Raw genomic sequence first — 22394 nt, forward strand, 5'->3', positions numbered from 1 at the left:
AAATATTCAGTTAATGCTATGGCATACTTTTTTTCGAAAATAGCATTTCTGTGGCTTTCCTTTATTTACCTTTCTCCTTGGATAAAACCAGGAGAACCCATGCTTAACTGACCCATGCAGTTCTTGTTGTTACACCTTCATTTATGAGAATCAAAGGAATTAAAGAGTTATCATTAAGAATAGATTTTAAAATGATGACATAAGTATGAATAAAGTCTACACAGTCCTCAGGGATGTGGATAAAATGAATCAAGTTTCATGATCGGAAGGGGACTCCCTTCCAAGGACACAGTACATAGAAAGTACACGGAGCTTGTTTCTATGAGGTTACAAAGGGCTAAAATATAAAACAATGGTTCATTTCAAGCTGATTGATACGTAACTTTAGGGTAAGGGATACTCAAGACATTTTGCACATTATTAACTGAGAGTCAGTCTATACACTCTCTATATTAAATACCTAGAGAAAATTCCATGATGTTTGGCTCAGGGCTCTACTAGAAGATCACTGCTTTTTCGTATATAAAGAGAATCCAAAAAATCAAGTTAAAGTCAAGATTTACTCTTTAGGTTCTGGATTTTCAGTTAAGAACTACCTACTTTTATAAAAATACCAATAAAAAATCATTACTTTTTCTTAAAATCTGATGACTTCTTTTTAAAAAAAGTAGCAGCCCCTAGAGAACTGAAGACTGAATTCAAACTGCAGCTTCAGTGACTACTGATTCTATAAACATCTTCCTCCAGTAAATGGCAAAAACTATAACCTCTTCTAGAACGTGATGTTGGGCTGGAAACATAGTAGATTGTTTGGTAAAAATATGAGAACCTTAGATCTCATATGGGAGATGTATATGGGCGGAAAAAAGACAAACATTTCTAGTGTTCTCCAAGTTTCTCCAATGAGCTGATATTTATCACTGCTTTTAAAATAAAGATGATTTTAACTTGAGATTGTATTTTAACACTGAATCAATATAAATTTGCTTATCTAAACATCACATTTTACCACATACTTAAAAATACCCACAAAAATGTAGTGAAAAGATTATATATATTTTATATGAAACTGTATTTGTTGGAAGCAGCAGAGACCCAGGGTCCTCTTCAGCAGCTGACCTTCACAGACAGGCCTCCTGCTGTGGCCCGCAGATTCTTTCCACTGTGCCCAGAAAGTTTCAGAGTAACAAGAGACAACACATGTTTTTTTGCCTCTATGACATGGGATGTCATTATTGTACAGAAGATGCATAATTTAAAAAGTAAAGACTACTCATTCAAAATGTTACACAGTGACAAACTTACTTTATGAAATTTAAACACAGCATTCTTTCCGAGGAAGCTGCAGGTACACCATGGCAGTAGAACCAGGCTAGGTAAATTTCGGAGTTGAAAGGATTTTCTCTAAAAAGGAAAAAACGGTAGCTTTCTTAAAACCAGAGTTACAGAGTCACTCTGTTGAATTTTTTATCTTGTTTTAATGGGTCAAAGTTCAGTTAACTCACTCAGATGAGAATCTATAATTCTGTTGACTGTTCTGGACTACAGTAGCCATCTTGGGACTTTCTATGGAAATATGTACAGATTTTCCGCATGGAGCTGGGAGTAATGGTAACCTAGAAGAAGAAAGTTTAGATTTTAAAGATTGTCTAAGATAAAGTTCAGCTGTTACCTCAGCAAGTTATCACTAAGGGTATTTTAAGATAGGATGCCTAGAAATTTGCTTATTTAGTCAGATAGATTTCAGTCTCAAATACTTTGATGGCAATGTCTCTTTTGGTTGATTTGTACTAAATACAGAAAAATTTAAGGCAACATGCAAGGAAGGAAGAAACAGATTTTTCATGTGAACAGAAAATATTTACCAGTTAAGCCTCATAATAGGAACCAAAGAGGTTACAATTACCATCCTCTTTGAAATACGTGAGTAAATCACCCTCCCAAATTTACAAACGAGATAAGTATTCAAATGGCAGATACCACCCCTTTCTGAAGTCTACATTATCAACATGTACATAAAGAAAAAAATTATTTTAAAGAAACTTAAGCTTCAAAGATTGAAATTATAAAGCCAGAAATATCTTGGACCAGCGCACTATTTTTTAAAGCCTTTAAGGTGTACACATTCATGAAAACAATTTTTTATTCAAATTGCTTTTCTGCTAAAACATAGCTCGGACCAGCTCCCTGAAATAAAATTCCTATAATAGGAATTTTAGCTAGGGGCAAAGATCACCTACAGTGATAATTTTGAGAGAAGAAAGGAAAGACTACTTATAGCTTTTTTTTTTTAATATTCTGTAGCAGGTCTTGGAGTTTGTGTTTGAAGTAATCTTTAAAATATTTCTAGTTTATCTTTTCTAAAATTAAGGGATAGGCTTCATGACAGTAGGAGGGGGATATGAGCACTTATTAAACTAGAACTGGCCTAAGGTCATCTAGCTTCTGCCCTTTAAATGGGCAGATGTTACTGATCATGACTCCTAAATTGGGTTTCAATCATTCTTCCACCTTCTCCCTAACACAGAGAAAGAGCTACTATGAACTACAGGAGAAACTTCCTTAACCCACCTCCATCCTTAACTTGCAAACTGAGTAGCAGAAGCTTTCTATTCCCTTTGACTGGTGTCCATAGCTCACCCAATGCTCACAGCTACTTCTGCCTCCACCATAATGAGTCACTTGCTTTTCAAGGTTCACAAAGCTATTTCTGCCAGCAATATCTGTTTTTGAAATTATCTAAGTTAAATAAAAAGATAAGTTAAACTGAATGTTTAAAAAAAAGGCAGATACAGGTGAGTTGCCAAAAATACCGGTGTGAGCAAGATGATCGTAAAAGACTGTGGAGAAATCATAAAAATCTAGAAGGATTCTTCACTTAAATTGCTTTGTAAGTATCTTAATTTTGCTTTATTTTAAATAATTATAAGCTGTAATTACATATTGAAAATCTATTTATGGATGTTGGCAAATTGTCCATGAATTACAGCTTTGTCTATAAAAAGGGGAGAGAATCTATAAAAAGAGGCTGCAGGGGCTGGGGGGTAGGGGAGGGAATAATGTTAAACAAAGGAGAGGGAAGATATTTTTGAATTCATATCCTGGAGGATGAAGAAGGCTTTGATGAATCAGGCAATGGGGCTGAGGGGTATGGACCCTGACAGATGGGATTTTAATGGAAGTAAATAGGGTTGCCAGATAAAATACAGGACACACCCAGCTACATTTGAATTTCAAGCAACAAATAACTTTTAGTATGAAAAACTTTTAGTATAAATATGTCCCATGAATATCTGTCCTGCATTTTTATGTGCTAAATCTGGCAGTCCTAGGAATAAATAGATTTACTTAAAAAAAAAAAAAAGCATTCTGACTTCTGAGAAGAGATCTGTGCCTGCCCTGGCCAAGTTGGGAAATGCATCTTCTACCACTGCCAACTTACCGGGCCTGGAGAAGTCTTTCCACTCTGTCTCCTAGGGTTGGGGGTCTGGGACGATGGACTTCGTGGAGACGAATTCTCAGCCTTCCGTTTGGCTGCCATGGCCAATAACCAGTTTTTATTCTCTGGGGAGCTATTCTCTTTGCCTACCACTTCAGAGCCTTCTCCACAAGATCCCAAAGGAAGAGGTAGCGTTCCACAGCCTTCTGAAGCATAAGGACTGGCAGGAGAAGGAGGCTCTGTGACACTCATACTAGTCCCTTCAATCTTGCTTGGTTTGGTAGGACCTAGAGAGTCCTTACCAAGGTCTTCCTGGTTACCAGCAAGGCAGCACAGATCCAAATGAAGCTTTTCAACTGGGTCATCAAGCTCAGTCACACAGTTGCAACTCTTTACACACTTTTGTTTCACGTTCTCCAGACAACTTGAGTCTAGCCTCCTCTTTACTCTATTTCTAGACTCAGAGCAAGCCACTGCTTGGGATGATTTCAGGCTCACAGGTATAAGGGCTTTTCTTGGAGACATGATCTTGGTCTCAGAAGCAGGTGGAGTCATGGGTGGTGATAAGGAAGGTGTTCGGGTCATCCAGTTTCTAATGGACATCTTGAAAGATGAGGGTGGCTTGGGAGAGACAGAAGACACAGAGCCTCTTCTGCTGATGGGAGATCGGGTCTTGGCAGGAGGGGTTTTAAGAGAGAATGTGGCAGTATTTGAAGGAAGAGGGAGGTCTCCAGCACAGCTTGGAGCACAAGCTGCTGATGATGGGGAGGAAATGGATGGACTGCTCTTTACTCTGGGGGCTTTGGCAGGAGTACTCTGGCTACTTGTCACTGTTACTGAAAAAGAAAAGAGGGTCACAAAAATCAGAAGTGAAAGCCACAGAATATCCCCGAGTTCTCATGGAGGAAAATTATAGCTAACTTAATCATCCAGGGGTTGATTTCCCAGTGAGTAGATCACGTAAGTCATTTGATTCTTACTGGACCCTTTTAGCATTTTCCTTCCCTTTTCCTAACTGCCAGCCCCCCAAACACCCTGCTGTAAAACACATACTTGTAAAAATCTAGAAATTACAGAAAAATTTAACAGCATCCAAGTGAACCACTTTTAGTGTTTTTTCTATACTTGTGCATGTGATATAATACATCTCTTTTTTCTATACAAAAATGGGACCATGATGTACCAAATATTTAGTAACCTGCTTCATAACATATCATGAACATTTCCCACATTAATACAGATTTATATCATTTTTAACAGCTACAAAGTATTCTAAGGTAACAGTAAGACATTAGGGTTGTTAATGATATTTTGTTTTCATAAGTAAAGTTGCCATTAGCATTCCTGTGTATACTTCTGAGCACAGGGCAGAGAGGCACCGCACACTAAGGAGCGTACAGGTCTACAGTCTGGCACAATCACTATGTGACTTGGCACAACATTTCACCTCCTCTGCCTCGCATTCCACATCTATTAAATGGAGATAGTTTTTAATCTCCATAAGAAGTAATTCCATCAATTACTTGTTATCAGGCCTCATGTAGCTTTCCACCTTAATTTACAATTTATGATTTTCCACAAGCCAAAGAATGTCAAAGAATATTTCAGAAACTCAACGCACGCTCTCTGTAAAGCAAATCAAATAGCGGATAGAACTCTTCTTTATGTGTCTTGTCCCTTGTTTACAGGCAATGACAAGTACTTCAGGCAAATTCTTATAAACTGGGACTTCCCTGGTGGCACAGTGGTTAAGAATCCGCCTGCCAATGCAGGGGACACGGGTTCGAGCCCTGGTCCGGGAAGATCCCACATTCTGCGGAGCAACTAAGCCCTTGCACCATAACTACTGAGCCTGCGCTCTAGATCCTGCGAGCCACAACTACTGAGCCCGCGTGCCACAACTACTGAGCCTGCGCTCTAGAGTCCGCGAGCCACAACTACTGAGCCTGCGTGCCACAACTACTGAAGCCCTCACGCCTAGAGCCGGTGTTCCGCAATGAAGAGCAGCCCCTGCTCGCCGCAACTAGAGAAAGCCCGGGCGCAGCAACAAAGACCCAACACAGCCAAAAATAAATTAAAAAGAAAGTTATTAAAAAAAAGACTACAGCAAGTACTTGAGATAGAACAGGTAAGGTTTCCTTTTCTTTAAGATAATCATTTTTGTCACTTAGTAATGCTTAGACCAGAGGTTCTCAATCTGGCTGCATAGCGGACTTATGTGGAGCTTTATAATAATACAGGTACTTGGCCCCTACCCCGAGCCTACTGAACAATTTCTGGAGACAAACAAACTTTTAAAAAGTTCCACAAGTGGCTATGATGCACAGACAAGGCAGAGAACCATTCGCCCTGACGGTGCTATGAAATCTCTGGCTGAAAACAGTGAAAGAATAGTAAACAACAGAGCAGGTGCTGACTGGGAAAAGTAGGACAAGGTAAAAGGGGCCGTGCCTTGGGATTTAAAGCCTTCTAGTTACTAGGTTAAAAGGGCCAGAAGAGAAGACAGGCAGTCCAGGACAGCAGTGAAGGGTTGGGGTGGCAATTAGAAGCTTGGGAAAGCATAGGAACATAATTTTCAAAACGGCAGTGTGAGGAGCAGCAGCCAATCCATTGCTGGAAGTTGGCTTACAGGGCCGAATGGCCAGCGCACCAGCCTTTGGCCCTTGCGTCAGGTTGTTGCTCTGTAGTGCTCTTCAGAGTTAACTCTAGCATCACCCAGAGACAGAGAAATCTAGGTCTAACTCCTGGTTCAGGCTTAGTTTGAACTTCGCTTTGCTGTGCTGGGTTAAAGGAGGCAGTAACTGCAAGGTGCTTCCAAGCACGAGCTTTAGAATCAGACTGCAAGGGTCTGAACTCTGATTCTACTATAACTTCACAGCTGTGTGATCTTAGGCAAGCCTAAGTTCCTTGAGCTTCAGTTTCGGTTGTTTGGGGAATTAAACGAGATAATCCAAGTAGGTCCCTAGAACAACTGTGCTAATACTCAATAATGGCTAAATGTTATTAATATGGTACAAGTTGGTCAACATATGTAACTTTTTTGTGACTTGACTTCCAAAACTAAGAATAATTAATGACACACTAAAAACACCTAGTTAGGGACTTCCCTGGTGGTCTAGTGATTAAGATTTCGCGTTCCAGTGCGGGGGGTACAGGTTCGATCCCTGTTCGGGGAGCTAAGATCCCACATGCCTCGTGGCCAAAAGACCAAAAAACATAAAACAGAAGCAATACTGTGACAAATTCAATAAAGACTTTAAAAATGGTCCACATCAAAAAAAATCTTAAAAAAACAAAAACACCTAGTTAAAAGAAACATAATTTTCATCAAAAATGTTAAAATGTTTATAGTCATTAACACAGAAATTCCACCTCTGGGAATCTATTTTAATGGGACATGGGGACCCTAAATTCAGAAAAATTTTTTTTCCCACAAAACATTGGAAATAAAATGCCCAACTACAATAGAATAGCTAGGTAAACTATGGACCATTTACCCAGGGGATGATTCAAAATGTTTTGTTAAAAAGATAACATGGAAAGTGCTTAGAATATCATGTTCAGTGAAAAAAATCCTCAAGAAATCCAAATATATCTGTAGTATAACTATGACTCCGTTAACAAGAAAATCTCTATGGATAAGGGAGTAAAATCTCAAAAAATAACTCGAAATGTTAACTGAAATTGCGTATGAGTGGTGGCGATGCTGATGGCTTTTTCCTCATGGAATTCATTTTTGTTTTTCAAAATTAGGGAGCAAAAAATACATATAAAGACAAGGCAGCAGAGGGACTTTCCTGGTGCCGCAGTGGTTAAGAATCTACCTGCCAAGGCAGGGGACACAGGTTCGAGCCCTGGTCCGGGAAGATCCCACATGATGTGGAGCAACTAAGCCCATGCGCCCCAACTACTGAGCCTGCGCTCTAGAGCCTGCGAGCCACAACTACTGAGCCTGCATGCCCCAACTACTGAAGCCCGGGTGCCTAGAGCCCGTGAGCCTAGAGCCCCTGCTCTGCAACAAGAGAAGCCACCGCAATGAGAAGCCCGCGCACCGCAATGAAGAGTAGCCCCTGCTCACAGCAACTAGAGAAAGCCCGCGCGCAGCAACGAAGACCCAAGGCAGCCAAAAATAAATAAATAAATAAAATATTAAATTACTGAAAAAAATTAAAAAAAAAAATACCACATGACTGGTTAAAACCAACTTTCCACCTACAGTGTACCTGTACCTGTGCAGCAGACACACAACCATGCTGACGGCTCACTTTCAATGAATGAGTGCTAGTCTTAGGTTGACTCTTATGCCCAACATCATATTTCCCTGGTCCATTTACTGTTCTATTTTCTCTATACGACTATTCCAGACTTTCTTTTCTCTCCTCAAATCTTCATCACCTCCACCCCTCATCCTTATTCTCAATTGATGATCCTGATTCCTATCTAAGAAAACAGAAGCTGTCAGAACAGATGGAAACTTCCACAAGTTCTGACCATCCCATTTATCCACCTACCTTCACTGTGCCTATGTTTCTGCCTTCTGGTTACTATGCATGAACTATCCACATCCCTGACAAAGGACTACTCTTCAACATGTATATTAGATATCATCCCCTCACTCGAGGACACTGGTCCAGCAAACTTCCCTGCATCGATCTTCCCCTTCACTATAGGATCCTTTCAATCACATACAAAATGCTATATTCTCATTAAAAACAAAACCAAACCAAAACAAACTTCAACACAGCTTCCTCCTTCAGCTACCACTTCATCTCTCTTCTTTCCTTTCTAGGAAGATTCCTTGAAAGAGCCTTCTCTTCTCCCATCCTCCTGAACAACACTAATCAGGCCACCAACACGCCACCAAAAACTGCTCTCACTAAGGCTGCCCGCACTGCCAAATCTAAAGGTCAGTTTTTAGCCTTCATCTTACATTGCATGCCAAAAACATCTGACCAAATTCATCCCTCTCTCCTTAGTTTACACAATACTCTCCTGGTTTTTCTCTTACTTCTCAGGTTGTACCTGCCCCTTCACCTCTCCAATTTCTCAATATTAGGACGTTCCAAGGCTCAGACCCCAGACCTATTCTCTTTTCCATCTATAGCTACCTTTTACCTATATGATGATGAATCCCAAATTTCAACTCCAGCCCTAAATTGCAGAATTAAACATCTAACCGCCTCTCTGACATCCCCATTTAGATGTCTAATAATATCAAACAACATATCCAGCTGTTCCCTCCCCCAAACCTGTTCCTCCTGCAGTGATTCCTATATAGGTTAACGGCAACTCCACCCTTCTAGCTTCTCAAGCCAAAAATTCTGAAGTTATCCTTGATAACTCTCCCTTACGTCCCACATCTGATCCCACAGCACATTCTGTTGGCTCCATCATGTAAATATATACAGATTTTGAAGACTTTTTGTCCTACCATTTGCTACCTCTTTGGTCTAAGTCACCATCATTGCTTTCTGGGATATTTCAATGAGTTTTTAAATTAGCTTGTAGCTTTTACCCTGATCCCCTTACAATTTGTTTTCAACACAGAAGTTAGAATGGTCAAGTTAAGAAAAGTCAGATCATACACTTCTCTATTCAAAACCCTCTAACAGCTTTTTGTCTGTCAGAATAAAAGCCAAAATCGTACAGGAACCTTATTTTCCACTACTATTTATTCCCCTCTTCTCTTTTGCCCGCTTTAGCCACAGGGACTACAGCTACATTAGCCTCTTTGAGGAACACAAAATATGCCAGTCCTGCTCCTGCTTCAGGGCCTTTGCATTTGTTTTGTCTGCCTAGAACATTCTCTAAAATATCCATATGGCTTATTACTTCATTACTTCAATTTTTTTACTCAGATATCATCTTTTCATTGAGGTCTCCCTGGGTACCTAATTTAAAATTTTAACAGCATGCTTTGCTATTTTCTCATTCCTTCTTTCCTTTTTCCCTAACCACGTATTGTCATCTGACAAATTTTACTTCTTTAACTTGTTTACTGACTCTCACACTAATATGTAAGCTTCATTTACATCTTTGGGATTTTGAATCCCCAGCAACTTAGAACAGTGCCTAGAACATAGTAGATGTTCAACAAATACTTAAAAAATAAATCTACCGGTGTACTCCACTGCCTTGTGTAGATGATAAACATAGTAGTGTTAAGAAAATATGTATTAAAAAGAATGTCAATGAGACGGTACTTTCCTCTGAAAATATACCAAATAAGATCAAATCTAGCTCACCATCTGTACTACAGAACTAAACCAATCAAACGATTAAAAAACTTAGAAAAATGCATGGGATCCTTACCTAGGTCAGCTCTCGCCTCTCTCTTCTTCTGAGAGGCCCAGCCCACTATGGAGAGTTTATCTCCTCCTGATTTCTCTTCTAAGTCTCTATTCAAGCGCCAGACTTTCAGTGTATTGTCATCAGAGCAGGTAGCAATCTACAGAGAACCAGGAAGGGAGTTAATAAGTTTCAATCAAAGATTCACAACAAAGTAAAAAGCAGGTATGTCTTAAGGGCTCATGATTAGAGAATTATTCTGCCTGATGTAACAGGATATAGAAAACGTTATCTGAAAGGTCAGATACTTTCATTCCTTGCTTTCAGGAATCATTCCAGATTTCCAACGAAGTGAATCCTTTAGTTTCTTCTTTATATACATTCTGCTGGTATGACTTTTGTGACCAGTCATTTCTTAGCTACCTAAAGCTCTACTATAAAACCAGGTTCATTTCATTTTATTCTCAAGAAGTTGGGCAAGTCATTATCTTTATCACCTTCTGTGTAACTACGAAACATGTAATTAAATTAAGATGTCATTTTTACTCTTTCTCTTAAAAGATCAGTCAGTGTATGTCACTGACATTTAATTTGTATGACTTTCCTCTGACTTCCTCAAGTTCTGGCTTATTGTTAAAGTAATGGGATTATTCCCAAGATCTGATTTAGTCCATGACCCTAGTATGCTGTGGCAAGTAGAATGAAACCATTCCCTAAGATTCTTTTTCAGATAGGTAAAGAAGCAATCTGGGAAAACGACACGTTCACTAGACTGAAAAAAGTTAAAAATAACCTTTGCCCCTTTAAAAATATCTAACCATTCCTGATCTTGGTCCCAAGCCTTTTATGGCAGAGAAAGTCCAGCTTGAAGAGCTTGTGGCAAATGGCCACTGGTACCAGAGCTGTTCCCCAGCATTTGTTTATATAATTTCTCTATTTCAGTAACTAAAGAGAGAGGAAAAAAAAGAACACACGTTCTCTTAAGTCTTGGTCCCCAAGAGGCTGGCAGCTTTTTCCTTTCCTCACTAGGAGGCCAAAAGAAGACACACATATTTAACTGCTCAAAAGAAATGCCTGGAATCCCCAGTTATTCTATAGTCTATAAACAAGTTATTATTTACAGAGCAACTACTAAATCTGAGTGTCCGAAAATTTATGTTCTTTATCTTATTTAATTCTCACAATATAAAAAGCCTTATACTCAAATAACCTCATCCATAAAATGGGAATAAAGTTATTTGCCCAAGGTCACCACAATTAAGTGGCAGAGCTAGAATTTAAATCCAAGTTTTTCCAATTTCAAAGTGTAAATCTTTTTTTTTTTTTTTAAAGCAGTATTTTATCTTCCTAATTCTAGGCTCGGGACAAAATTATTTTAAAGAACCTTTTAAAAAGGTGGTTGTTAAATTGGTATGAGTAAACAGCCCTGCTACTTCCTTTGAGTCTTTTCTGTGCAAAGAGATAAGGGCAATATACGATGGATGGAAAAAGATGATAATTAAATGAATAATAAAAAAATTCATCTCAGTAAGTTCTATGAAGATATAAAATTCCACATTAAAAGCAGATGTTTCACTGGAAATCACAGGGAATCTTAGAGGGAAAATGCCATTGGGGTGTAATTTTTGGTGATTAAAGCAATGATTTCAAAAAAAGTCTATCATGAAGCTCATCACAGAAATGGTTATATAGGGATATAGAAATAAAAGGAAATCCACAGTAGTACTGGAAAGCTAGCCGGGATGCCATGAGTAGATCAGACCATGAGAAGATTCTGGAAGATAAAAAAACAGATGGAACAATAGGCAACAAACCTTCAAAACATAATAGATGAAAAGGAGCTCTCCACAGAAGGGACATTTCCTGCAAACCCAAAATAACCCGAAGACCAAAGGCAGGGGACTGGAGAAGTTGAGTGGAACTAGGGCCACTATTATATGAAATCCCTACATATACGTGGAGTTTGTTTATGTTTCTGGGATTTCTACCTTTCAGGTTTTTTACTTGTTTTTAGTATCACTATTAAAAAATTTTTTTAAGTGAGTATATTTTCTTCTTTTCAAAGTGTCTAAAATACTTTGGAGCTACTTCTTCTCTAGTTTAGTCACAGACAGCCTACCACGTTAAGACTTCACAGAAAGCATTTTTCAGGCATGTGAGAACCCAAACTGAACTGCGAAGAACAGTCAAGGTGTTACCTTTAATACACCACATTGATAATATGTAGAAAGTTAGAAACACTAGTTTTCACCTTAGATTTTCTTTTTACCTTCGATTTTAAAATGAAATTTTATTAATGTTAAAGACTTAAATTCTATGTTTAGGAAAGGAATGACTCTAGGCAACTAAGAAATCCACTTATTCTTTAGTGCATAATACAGTTTATCTATTGGTATAAAAAACAGAATATGTGTGATTAATGATGATACAGATCCTGGATGGCCTCTAGATCTTTTAAATGTCTACTTAAACATAAAAGTCTGTATTAACTCTCAAGCTAACCTTGGGAAAACCTACAAACCTGTGATCTACTTTTTAAACCAACCACAGATTCACCTACAAACCTTTGTGAAGTCTGATGGACACCAGCACACAGATGTGACCTCTTGAGAATGACCCAGGAGCACAGTAGGAGGATGCCAGGGTATGGAGACCTATCACACCATCAAAAAGAAACAAACAAGTCAGCAGAGCAGTGGTAGTTCTGCCAGACAGAGGCTTCGAATCTCTCCATATCTGTACCTTAGAGAGCTTTAGGGTTGTTACCAAAAGCCCCTAGACATGCCTACTTATAGCTCAGAAAAAGTCCCAATGGGCAATGAAAGTATTTCTGTCATTAATCTGAGAAAACAATGAAAATAGCCAAAATAAGTAAACAATATGAGCTTAGATACCAGGACAGGTCTTATTTCAAATCAGGACAACTTAGCTATACGTATTTTGACTAAAACTCAAGACTGAAAGGGTAAGGTTCAGCAGCTAGGTAGTACACTTCAAGTGGAGCCTAGATAATTTTAGATCTTCTCTAGTCAGCTACTTCCAGGAACGCTGCACTTACTAAGTCCTGAAGGTACCTGAGACATGCTAGCAGATCTCTTGGGACAAGAGGACAGTCTTTCTTCCAAAAGAAGACTCACTGACTTTTAAGAAAGCCCAAAGTTATTCTCCTTCATTTTGAAGGGGTATAAGCTATATTTTACATGGCACTTTGTATCCTTTTTGGAAAAAAAATTCCTCTAAAATTTTATTTAAGTTCATTTGCTTAGAGAAATCTTGAATTTTCAAGTTAAGTATTGCCACATCTTAATACATTTTAACGTCTAAAGAAGTGTCACATTGTGCAGTACTACACATGTGACTAAGAATATTTTCACCCTCATTGGATGCCATTAGTGATACGCGTTTGACAGCTGACTCATTCAAGAGCTGTCAATCCCTATCAGAGGCCATGGGCATTAATCAGCACAACATGGAGTACAAACTCACACAGCTATTATTAGCACGTGTGTTTGAAAAAGAGAAATTATTCTCTTTTCATTTTCCTGAGGCTCTGAATCATTGCTCATTTGTATGAAGAAAGTGGAGGCATTCTGGGAAGAACATTTGTGAGAATGACTAAGTAAGCTTAATGGACTCCTCAGACTGTAGTTAAAGAGATTCGACACACTGATTCATAAGGTTATCCAACTCAGTTATTACTACTCCTCTCTTGGGTTAAATGGCACATATGTAATGATTCAAAAAGCCAAAGAAGACAAAGAGCAGAATCTAATTTGCCTTGCTGGGCTTTTTCTTGAGATCTAAAAGGACCTCACTTGCTGTCTACTGCTACAATGCCACAGAGAACAAGAGCTCATTCCTTCACAAGGTAGCATATTTTAGAAAAGACTTTCAAGATAGTCTCTATCTCAGCAGTCACAGAAATTCTTTATGGCCCCAGCCCATAAAGTTTCTCTACCCGAGGCCCAAGGAGTACTGCAAGCAGCAAGTTAAAAGGAAGAGGAAATCCTCATGTCCTCCTGACCCTCCCTGGTAACAACACATTATTTTACTCATTGGTTTGCTTGCCTGTTGCTTCTAGCTCTTCATTTCATGATCCTGCCCCTTCCTCAGTTTCCTAGGCATTAAAATACCTAGGAAAACCTGACTGTCTATACCAAAGATTAAAATAAATGTCAAGAAAAAACAAATATCCACCAATAGAATGTATGTACATTCCTGCATTTATCTATAGGATTTAAAAGAAAAAAAAACAAAGGGTAGAACTGTTAGAAAAACTTTTTACAATTTGATAATAAGGCAGGAATAATAATAGTAACAAAAGTCAGCATTTACTGAAATGATTACCATGAGCCAGGCACTTTACACAGCATTAAAAGTGAGGGGAAGGTTCCTCAAACAGTTAAACACAGAATTAATTACCATATGACCCAGCAATTCTACTCTTAGGTATACACTCCCAGGAGAACTGAAGACATGTTCAAACAAAAATCTGTACATGAATGTTCACAGTAGCTTTGTTCATAAAGCCAAAAAGTGGAATAATTTAAATCCCCATCAACTGATGAATAAATAAGTAAAACAAGGTCTATACATAGAGTGGAATATTCAGTCGTAAAGAGGAATGAAGTACTGATACATGCAACAACATGGATAAACCTTGAAAACATTAAGTGAAAGCAAAGCCAGGCATAAAAGATCATTTATAGGAAGTGTTCAGAATAGTCAAATCCCTAGAGACAGAACATAGGTTAGTAGTTGCCAGAAGCTGAAAGTGACTCTTAAAGGGTATGGGGTGATGAAAATGTTTGGGAATGAGACAGTGGGGATGGTTGCACAATACTGTGATTATACGGAAAAAAAAATCACTGAATTGTACACTTTAAGGTGACTACAATGGTGAATTTTACATTATACAAATTCTATCTCAACAAAAAAAAGTGGAAGGAAGGGCATGTTGTGGGCTGGAATGAGAACTAATGTCCAACAAGTTTTTATGAATGTTAGTAACAAGTGTTTTCACAGTTGAGGACTATCCTAGTATGGTAAACTATACTTGGTGACTACTTCAAAGAAGATTAATTTCTTCTAATGAAACTCAGGTGACTTTTAAATCCTTCATTTTTATTCAAATAAGTTGTTATTTATTGTCACTTCATTATTATAAAAATATTATCACAATGAGAATTTCATTTTTTAAAAATCTCCCTCTACTTTCAAACAGGAAGAGGAGACTATTAAATCCAAGAGACATTTAAACATCTATGCATTCTGGGAATGGTCAAATCACAGAAAATTGTCCTCTCTTACAAATTTTAGTTGTTATAGAATAAAGACTAACTCAAGGCATGAGAAATTCCAAAGTTAAAACTCCCAGAACTATGAAGTAACTGGCTCTAACCTACAGACTTCATAAAACATTTTGTATACTTGAACATGCAAAAAAGATCAGCACCTTTCCTCAAAAAACCTCCTTACTCTGCCCAGTTAGAAACCAAACCTAATCTTCATTTTTGCCATGAGATCATTTATACTTCCTAACGTGTCAGGCTCAATGTTTCGCCAGTCAGTGGTAGAATGACGGTGCCGAATCAGTTTATTTATAACCACTTCAATACTATTCAGTGGCTCTATCAGAAATGAATCAGGGAAGGGGAGGTGGGTAGGGGTGAGGGTAGGACAAGAGGTAGGAAATTTAAAAAGAAAAATAACATAATATTAAATCTTTTTATTCTTAAGTCTTAGGCCTCAGTGTCAGAAAGTCTAATTACGTTACATCTCCTGGCCAGTGGTGAGGATTAAAAGGCCATTCTCTTCTGTCTTGAGATATAAAACTCCCTTCTTTCACCCTGTTTTCTTGGGCCCATGGGCTTTTTTGGCATAGGAGAATCCTAACACCTGAGAGAATTCTGACCTAACGGCCTGAATACTCAGCTTGTGTGAAATTTTTTTTAAACTACACCCTTCCCACTTTTCCTTATCATGGAAAAGAGAAACTGAGCCACCTCACTAGGCACATTCAATTTTAGGAGCAGTAAGTTTGCCAGGATCTCAAATATCAGAACCTGCACACTGAGTTATGTGTGGACAGGCAGGAGAACATCATGTCTGAACCACATCATTCAGCACCGACATGTGACCCAGCCTAGAATTCAGAAAGGGTCACCCATGTGTGTGATACCCACTGATTGGATGTCTGAAAATGGGTTACTAATGAACCGCCAAGTATCTTTACTGCATGTCTTTAAAGAGAGGAAGCATCCCTCAACCCTGATTTCTTGAAACCAAGAAGGAAAAAAAAAAAAAAAAAAAAAAGCAAGCATTTGTACTAGAGCTAGGGAGGAACTTTAATTATGTATATATATAATTAAGAAGCTGATTTTAAATGATTTAAAGAAATGATCAGTGCCTAAAGTTTTCTTTTTTTGCATAATCCTTTATTATACATTTTGGTATGTCTGAAATTTTGTTTTTAAGAAAAAACTTAAAAAGATACAGACCTTGGTAGGAATAAAATCCTCTAACTAAGTTGGGAACCAAAGTAGAGAAGGAAAATGTAGGTAAGACAGTGAGGGAAGGGGAAAGGGAAAACCAAAAGGCAATAAATACGCAGCATAAGACCAGATTATGAGACAGAAACATTAGTGCTAGTCACATAAAGTTTAAAGCTCAAGTCAGAAGAATTTTATAGACAGGAAGCTATGTAAAAACTCTTACCATAAGAGGGGGTTCTCAAGTGTATATTTTATAAGCAAATTTTTCATTTTATAAATACAACAAATGTGCTTGAAAAAAAAGAGGTAAGGTCAACACAAAAGCATCTTAGATAGAACAATATCTCCACCTTGTGACCATCTAGGTTATTGTTACTAAAGCTTTTGATAAGGTAGTGTTGCATTTTTGCAACTAGAGTTGCAAACCTAGAGGTATATAGAAAAAGCATTTTTTAGTACCTCCCTCAGGACCAGATGAAATTAAGCTGAAGAATTATGCTTCATACCTGACAGGATCTACCCTTGTCCTGCATTAAAGATATGACTTTCTAGAGATTGGCAGTACTAAGAATGATACAATTTCCTCCTGAGAAGGAATTTGATAATATTGAACCTATAGGTCTATGAAGTTTTAGACATTATGACTCTAAAATCCAAAATGCATGAACTCTGATCATTCAATTCACCAATATCAAGGAAGTTTATGATATTATAGGGCAATCTGGAAGATAATAATTTCTAGCCCTAGGAAAACACTGCCTAATGCTCTTATTCTTTCTCTGAACTCAGACATTTCTATGATTAATTATTCCACAAGAGACATTTTCCAGTGGTCAGCAAGTGCTACTTATATTTCAATTTTCTCCACTTGACTTCAAATTGACAGCATTAAGTTTCTTAGCCTATAGTAGTCACTTTAGAACCACTGTTTATTTAAAACGTAAAAAAAGAAATTATAAATTTCTGTAACAGAAATGGGAAATCTGTAAAATAAATAAATAAATGAATAAATAATGCTATTAAAGATATACAAAACTGACAAAGCAACCACATCTATTTCAATAACCTGAAGATTGGCCACTTAGAGGAGAGTAAAGAACATAATTATTATATGAATATTTTTGAGTGAGTGTTTTTTGCAAGTGTGATTCGGGGGTAGGATTCTAGGATTCAAACACTGTGTTTTGAATGAGAGTTTGAAAACAGGGCAGAAAGGCAGAACAGCAAGTTTTTCCAGGAAGCAAGACAAAGTACTGAAGATTCTTTCCAGTCTTCTGAATTCTCAACTTCCTGATAATCTGTAAAACTGTTGGAGGATATAGATTGTCAATTTCTGAGAAGCTGACCATGAAAGTGTGATATCTTCTGTCAGAATCAGAGTGAAGTTTTGGCTATATTAAGAGGCAAGAAGCAATTTTTACTAAACATCTGATACAGAAAAGTTAAAGTATGTGTTTACATTAACCTTACTTCATCTTGGACAGAAGAAATATTTGCAAGAATACTTCAGCCTCACCTTTGTGGGGAAAGTTTGGTAACTTACCTTCCAGATGTAGGCCGCTTCATCACTTGAGCCACTGACTAAAAACTGGTCATCTGGACTAATACTGGACTTAACATAAAAGGTAGAGTTCTGATGTCCATTGAAGATAGCCACTGCCAGAGGAAAAAAAATCAAATTACTTGGCTCTTGTTATTTCCAGTTTTCAAATAAATGCAGAGTATACATGTTCTAACAAGTTTTATTAGTGTACTGATTACTGAAGCAGATGGTCAAGCTAGTCACCAAATAAAAAAGAACTGGACATTGGCAGGAAAAGAATGGAAATCCTAGAAAGAGGCTTTATATTAGACCCAATCTCACAATCTAAGCCCAAATACTTGGTATGGAGCTGGATGCAGAGAAGAAAGTGATGAAAAATATTCTTAAAGGGCAAGAATGGAGCCGGGGTCCAATCCTTTAGTAAAATACCTTTATTAGACCCTCTCTCCCCACCCCGGGCTAGGTTTTTTCCATTGCATTAAACATTGGTCTTTCCTCCTCTTAGACTTTAAACCTCTTAAGGATAAATTTCGTAAATATCGTTTTCTTTCCTCACTTAGACCTTATAATGCTTTGAACAGAGGAGATCTTCAAACATTTGTTGTATGAATAGGTAAAAATCAATGAAAGGAGAGTTAAGATTTATGGATAGCTTATCTGAGATGTGGTAACCTTTAATCTAGCACTTTAAATAGGCTGAAGAGTAGAAGTGGCCAGTGGGGTAAGCTATATATTCATATGTAAGATACTCCAACTAGGTTAGGTTTAGACTTCTCACTATCCAATCTAGCGTAATGTGCTTGACAGGTTCTTTTATCCTAAGGAGACCAAAACCTGAGGCCTCTGGCATCAGAATACTACTAGGAAATAAAAGAAAAAAATCTCAGTCATTAGAAAATTTAAGGATACATTTAGGCAGGAAAATATATTTCACTCCAGTCTTCTAATGGAGGGGAAAAAAGAATTATTAAGGGACTTAACAGCTTTCTGTAAGTACTCACAAAAATCCCTTCCTTTTGCTAGAATAACACTGGAAAAAAACCTTTGTATTTATAGCCCTTTAAGAAAAAGCCTGCACATCAAATAACCCCCACATCAAATACTATTACTGTGAAAGTTAAGCAGGATATGAATCAATTCAGATACACATATTATAGAGCTACTATGATAGATAAATCCCCACAAAATAAACAGGCTCCTTTATTCTGACTACAACTCCAAAACTACAATTGTTCATCTTTCTCAACTCTTAGCTATGAATGGAAAACTATAGACCAAATTTCCCACTAAACTCGTAAGAATTCATTGCCCTCTGCTGGTCTAAGAAAGCCAACATAAAGTACACAGTAAATATTTCAAACCATGTGAAAAATCCTTCTAAAACCTATATTGGCTTTAATTAGTTTAGTTTAATCTTTGACAGTTCGGGCTTTTAAAATGCTTCATTAAAGTGCTTCAGAGTCATCTCTATGAACATCACTTAGTGTAATAATATGCTGTGAATTAAAAGTATAGGAGATCAAGTATTGAGTCCAGGACCCTTTCTAAAGTTTTGAAAAAGACGAGCAATTACCAGATGTGTCACCAACACACACACACACACGTCTGTCTTTCAATTTCTAAGGAACATACCCATCTATCTACTTACCTACTTATCTATATATGAGAGCCAATCAAATTATTTCAGGAGCACAGGGAAAAGGTTACTAAATTATTAGTAAAGTGGCCTTGGGCATATTTGTTTTAATGGCAGAAGGACAACTAAATTCAAAGCCCCTTTTGGTGCCACACTATAACAAAATGATACAGAAAGAGCTCTTGGACATCTGATAATATAATTAGGCTTTTATCTTTTAGGGAAAAATTTTAAAGAGTCTGTTTTATATGGCTAAATAAATCAGAAGTTGTCCAAGTTCTAATTCCATTCACGAAGACAGCAAGCAAAGTTATAAAACCTCTTCCCTTTTCCATATACTCTTATTCTTGTTTAGACAACGTCAGACCTAACCCAGGGCATTGAAAATACCAATTGGGTAACTGCCACAGATACCGAAGTCCTAACAATGGCTAGGGGTCAGTCTTTAGAAACTTCTCTAAGAGCCCAGCTAAATTCTGTACTATTTTAAGATTTCTTTTTTATCAACACATCTTACTTTACTGGGAACCGGGTAGCTCTAGGGATTGGTTATAGAATTCAAAGTCAGTTTCTGACAGAGCTATACCTGAGAAGTAGGTTACAAATATGCAGCTTGCTTAAATAATTGATAATGTTCTTAAAATGATGAAATTCAAAATTCAAATTCATACCCTCTTAGAGTATGCTTGAAAAACTTTGATTTTTTAAAATGTCATTTATCAGCTTTAAAGTCAGATTCCACTTATAATTTTCTCAAAGAAAAATAAAAAGGTGAGGTTAGGGAAAACACCCAGAGGTCCCCTAATTTTAATGAACAGTTCCCAAACAGGACAAAACCCGGGCAGAACAGCCTTCTCTATCCCACAAAAACTGAGATAATTTTAAGTATACCCAAAGGGGTATAATTTCGGGACAGACTCACTATTAAGTTACCATATAGAGCAGGATTCTGTTCACTTGTGAAATCATCACAAGGTAAATACATCTATGAAAACATCACTGGAACTAATCAAAGACCCCAAAGTCCTTATATGTCTTCATAAATTTGGTACAGAAAAAAAAAAAAAATCAACATTAAATTCTCATTAACAAAAAACACCATATTAGTTTCCAGGAAAGAGAATCTGAATGACTAAGCTCCTACCTGGAGAAGTCTTTAATCCAGTCATATTGAACATGTAGATGTTGTCATCTGTGCAGTTAGCAAATAAAGTAGAGCCAGTAGAATCCAAAATCAGACTTGAGTATCCTAGAAAAAGGAAACTTTAGTTAGCATGTGCTGATGAAGGAGAGTAGAACTGAGGAGAAAATGATCTTTTTAGATCATTTCACAAGAAGAATCATCAGAATTCTTCTTCCCTAAAGTATATACAAACCAAAATTATTCTTGGGAGTTTCTATCTTTTGAACTTCAAAAAGATACTTCCATATATTAGTTTCTCAAGTCAACAGAGAATAATAGTTGCTGAAAACTAGCTTGATATTTACTTTAAAAATTTTAACAAAAACTTACATATCCAAAAAAGCCCTACAAAAAAGTCCTAATGAATACGCAAAGGCTTACCTAGTTTTCGAGTGCTGCTACCTGGGTACAGGAAAGACTTGGATGCTATGGGTTCTTGCCGATAAGCAGTATAATTCTTACGTAAATCCCATATTTTGATTACCCTAAAAACCAAGGTAAAGAAATAGTTATTTTGTAGTCCTTCTCCAACACCAATCAGTTTCAACTACGCTTGAAATGTGAAATGACTTTTAATCTAATGCCTCTGGCACATCAACCAGGTACAGTGAGGATATGCCATTGGGAAACAGATTGAACTATCTCGTACTCTTGTCTCCAATGTCAGGCTAACAATTCTGGCAGAAAGGAAACAGATGTGATCTGACCCACTGACGGGTTGCCCTGAGTTTACTTCAAGGGAGCGGAAGAGGAAGATGAAGGTTGACTGCTGATAATCATTGTTTCATTGTTTTCAGAAAAAAGCACTTCCTAAGCCTTTAACATTCTGCATGTAACCTTTGACATCATTAAGTATTAAGCTCTGTCCCTATGGTTATATCTCTATATATTAACTCCTTAAGTAATCTAGTCTAAACAAATTTTCCTGTGAAATAAAGTATTTTTTCATTTCATCTATTGGAATAATTTTCTTAATTTTCTACATCTACTTTGTAGGCAACTTGAAAACACAAGCTTGGTTATAAAAGGGAAGTATCCTTGGAAGCAAAGATTTCACAGCCATTTACAAATATAACTAATAACCTTTAGATAAGTCTACATTTGTGCCTGAGAATTCAGTCCACAGAAGAGTTTAAGTGTCCAGAGGACACAATAGAAATTCTAGTTTATTAAGCCATCATATTTTTAAATTAAAACTTTTGAAGGGAGGGATGCCTTGGGAGATATAATGGGCAAAAATGGGGCAAAGAAGAGAATTTTAAAAAGAAAGAGCCCCTATACTCAGTGAACTTAAATTCCAACAAAGCAAACAGTCAAGAAGTATCACAAACTTATTTGGAAGCCAAAAATTCAGAGCAATCATAGAAGGAAAGTATGTGAAAGTCTTTAGGCCTATCAATCTAGTTAGATTGCTCCCAGAAATGCCAGTTACATGCCCAGAATCAGATTCCTCCTTTTAGGATATTACTAAACCAGAGAAGATAAAATCCAAAATACAGGCATACCTCATTTTACTGTGCTTCGCTTTATTGTGCTTTGCGGATATTGCGTTCTTTTACAAATTGAAGGTTTGTGGCAAGTCTATAGGTGCCATTTTTCCAAAAGCATCTTCTCACTTCATGTTTCTGTGCCACATTTTGCTAATTCTCCCAATGCTTCAAACTTTTTCATCATTATTATATTTGTTATAGTGATCTGTGATTGGTGATCTTTGATGTTACTATTATAATTGTTTTGGCATTTTTTAGCAATCAAATATTTTTATATTAAGGTCTGTACATTGATTATTTTAGACATAATGCTATCGCACA

General features: G+C 37.2%; 1 protein-coding gene across 4 annotated transcripts in view; it reads right to left on the reverse strand.

Moving 5' to 3' along the window:
- Positions 1 to 1505: 1505 nt before the first annotated feature.
- DTL (denticleless E3 ubiquitin protein ligase homolog) overlaps positions 1506 to 22394 on the reverse strand; it is a 37231-nt gene continuing 16342 nt past the window's right edge. For all 4 annotated transcript variants that reach the window (XM_007184981.2, XM_057533825.1, XM_057533832.1 and 1 more), the window contains 7 exons: positions 20965 to 21068; positions 20545 to 20649; positions 17765 to 17877; positions 12292 to 12381; positions 9752 to 9887; positions 3443 to 4275; positions 1506 to 1616 (listed from right to left, as the gene is read on the reverse strand). In XM_007184981.2, the coding sequence (XP_007185043.1) occupies positions 1518 to 1616; positions 3443 to 4275; positions 9752 to 9887; positions 12292 to 12381; positions 17765 to 17877; positions 20545 to 20649; positions 20965 to 21068 (1480 nt within the window). In that variant the 3' untranslated portion in view covers positions 1506 to 1517. The remainder of the gene's footprint in view (positions 1617 to 3442; positions 4276 to 9751; positions 9888 to 12291; positions 12382 to 17764; positions 17878 to 20544; positions 20650 to 20964; positions 21069 to 22394) is intronic.

Source organism: Balaenoptera acutorostrata, chromosome 1 (genome assembly GCF_949987535.1).
Source record: "Balaenoptera acutorostrata chromosome 1, mBalAcu1.1, whole genome shotgun sequence".
Taxonomy (NCBI): domain Eukaryota; kingdom Metazoa; phylum Chordata; class Mammalia; order Artiodactyla; family Balaenopteridae; genus Balaenoptera; species Balaenoptera acutorostrata.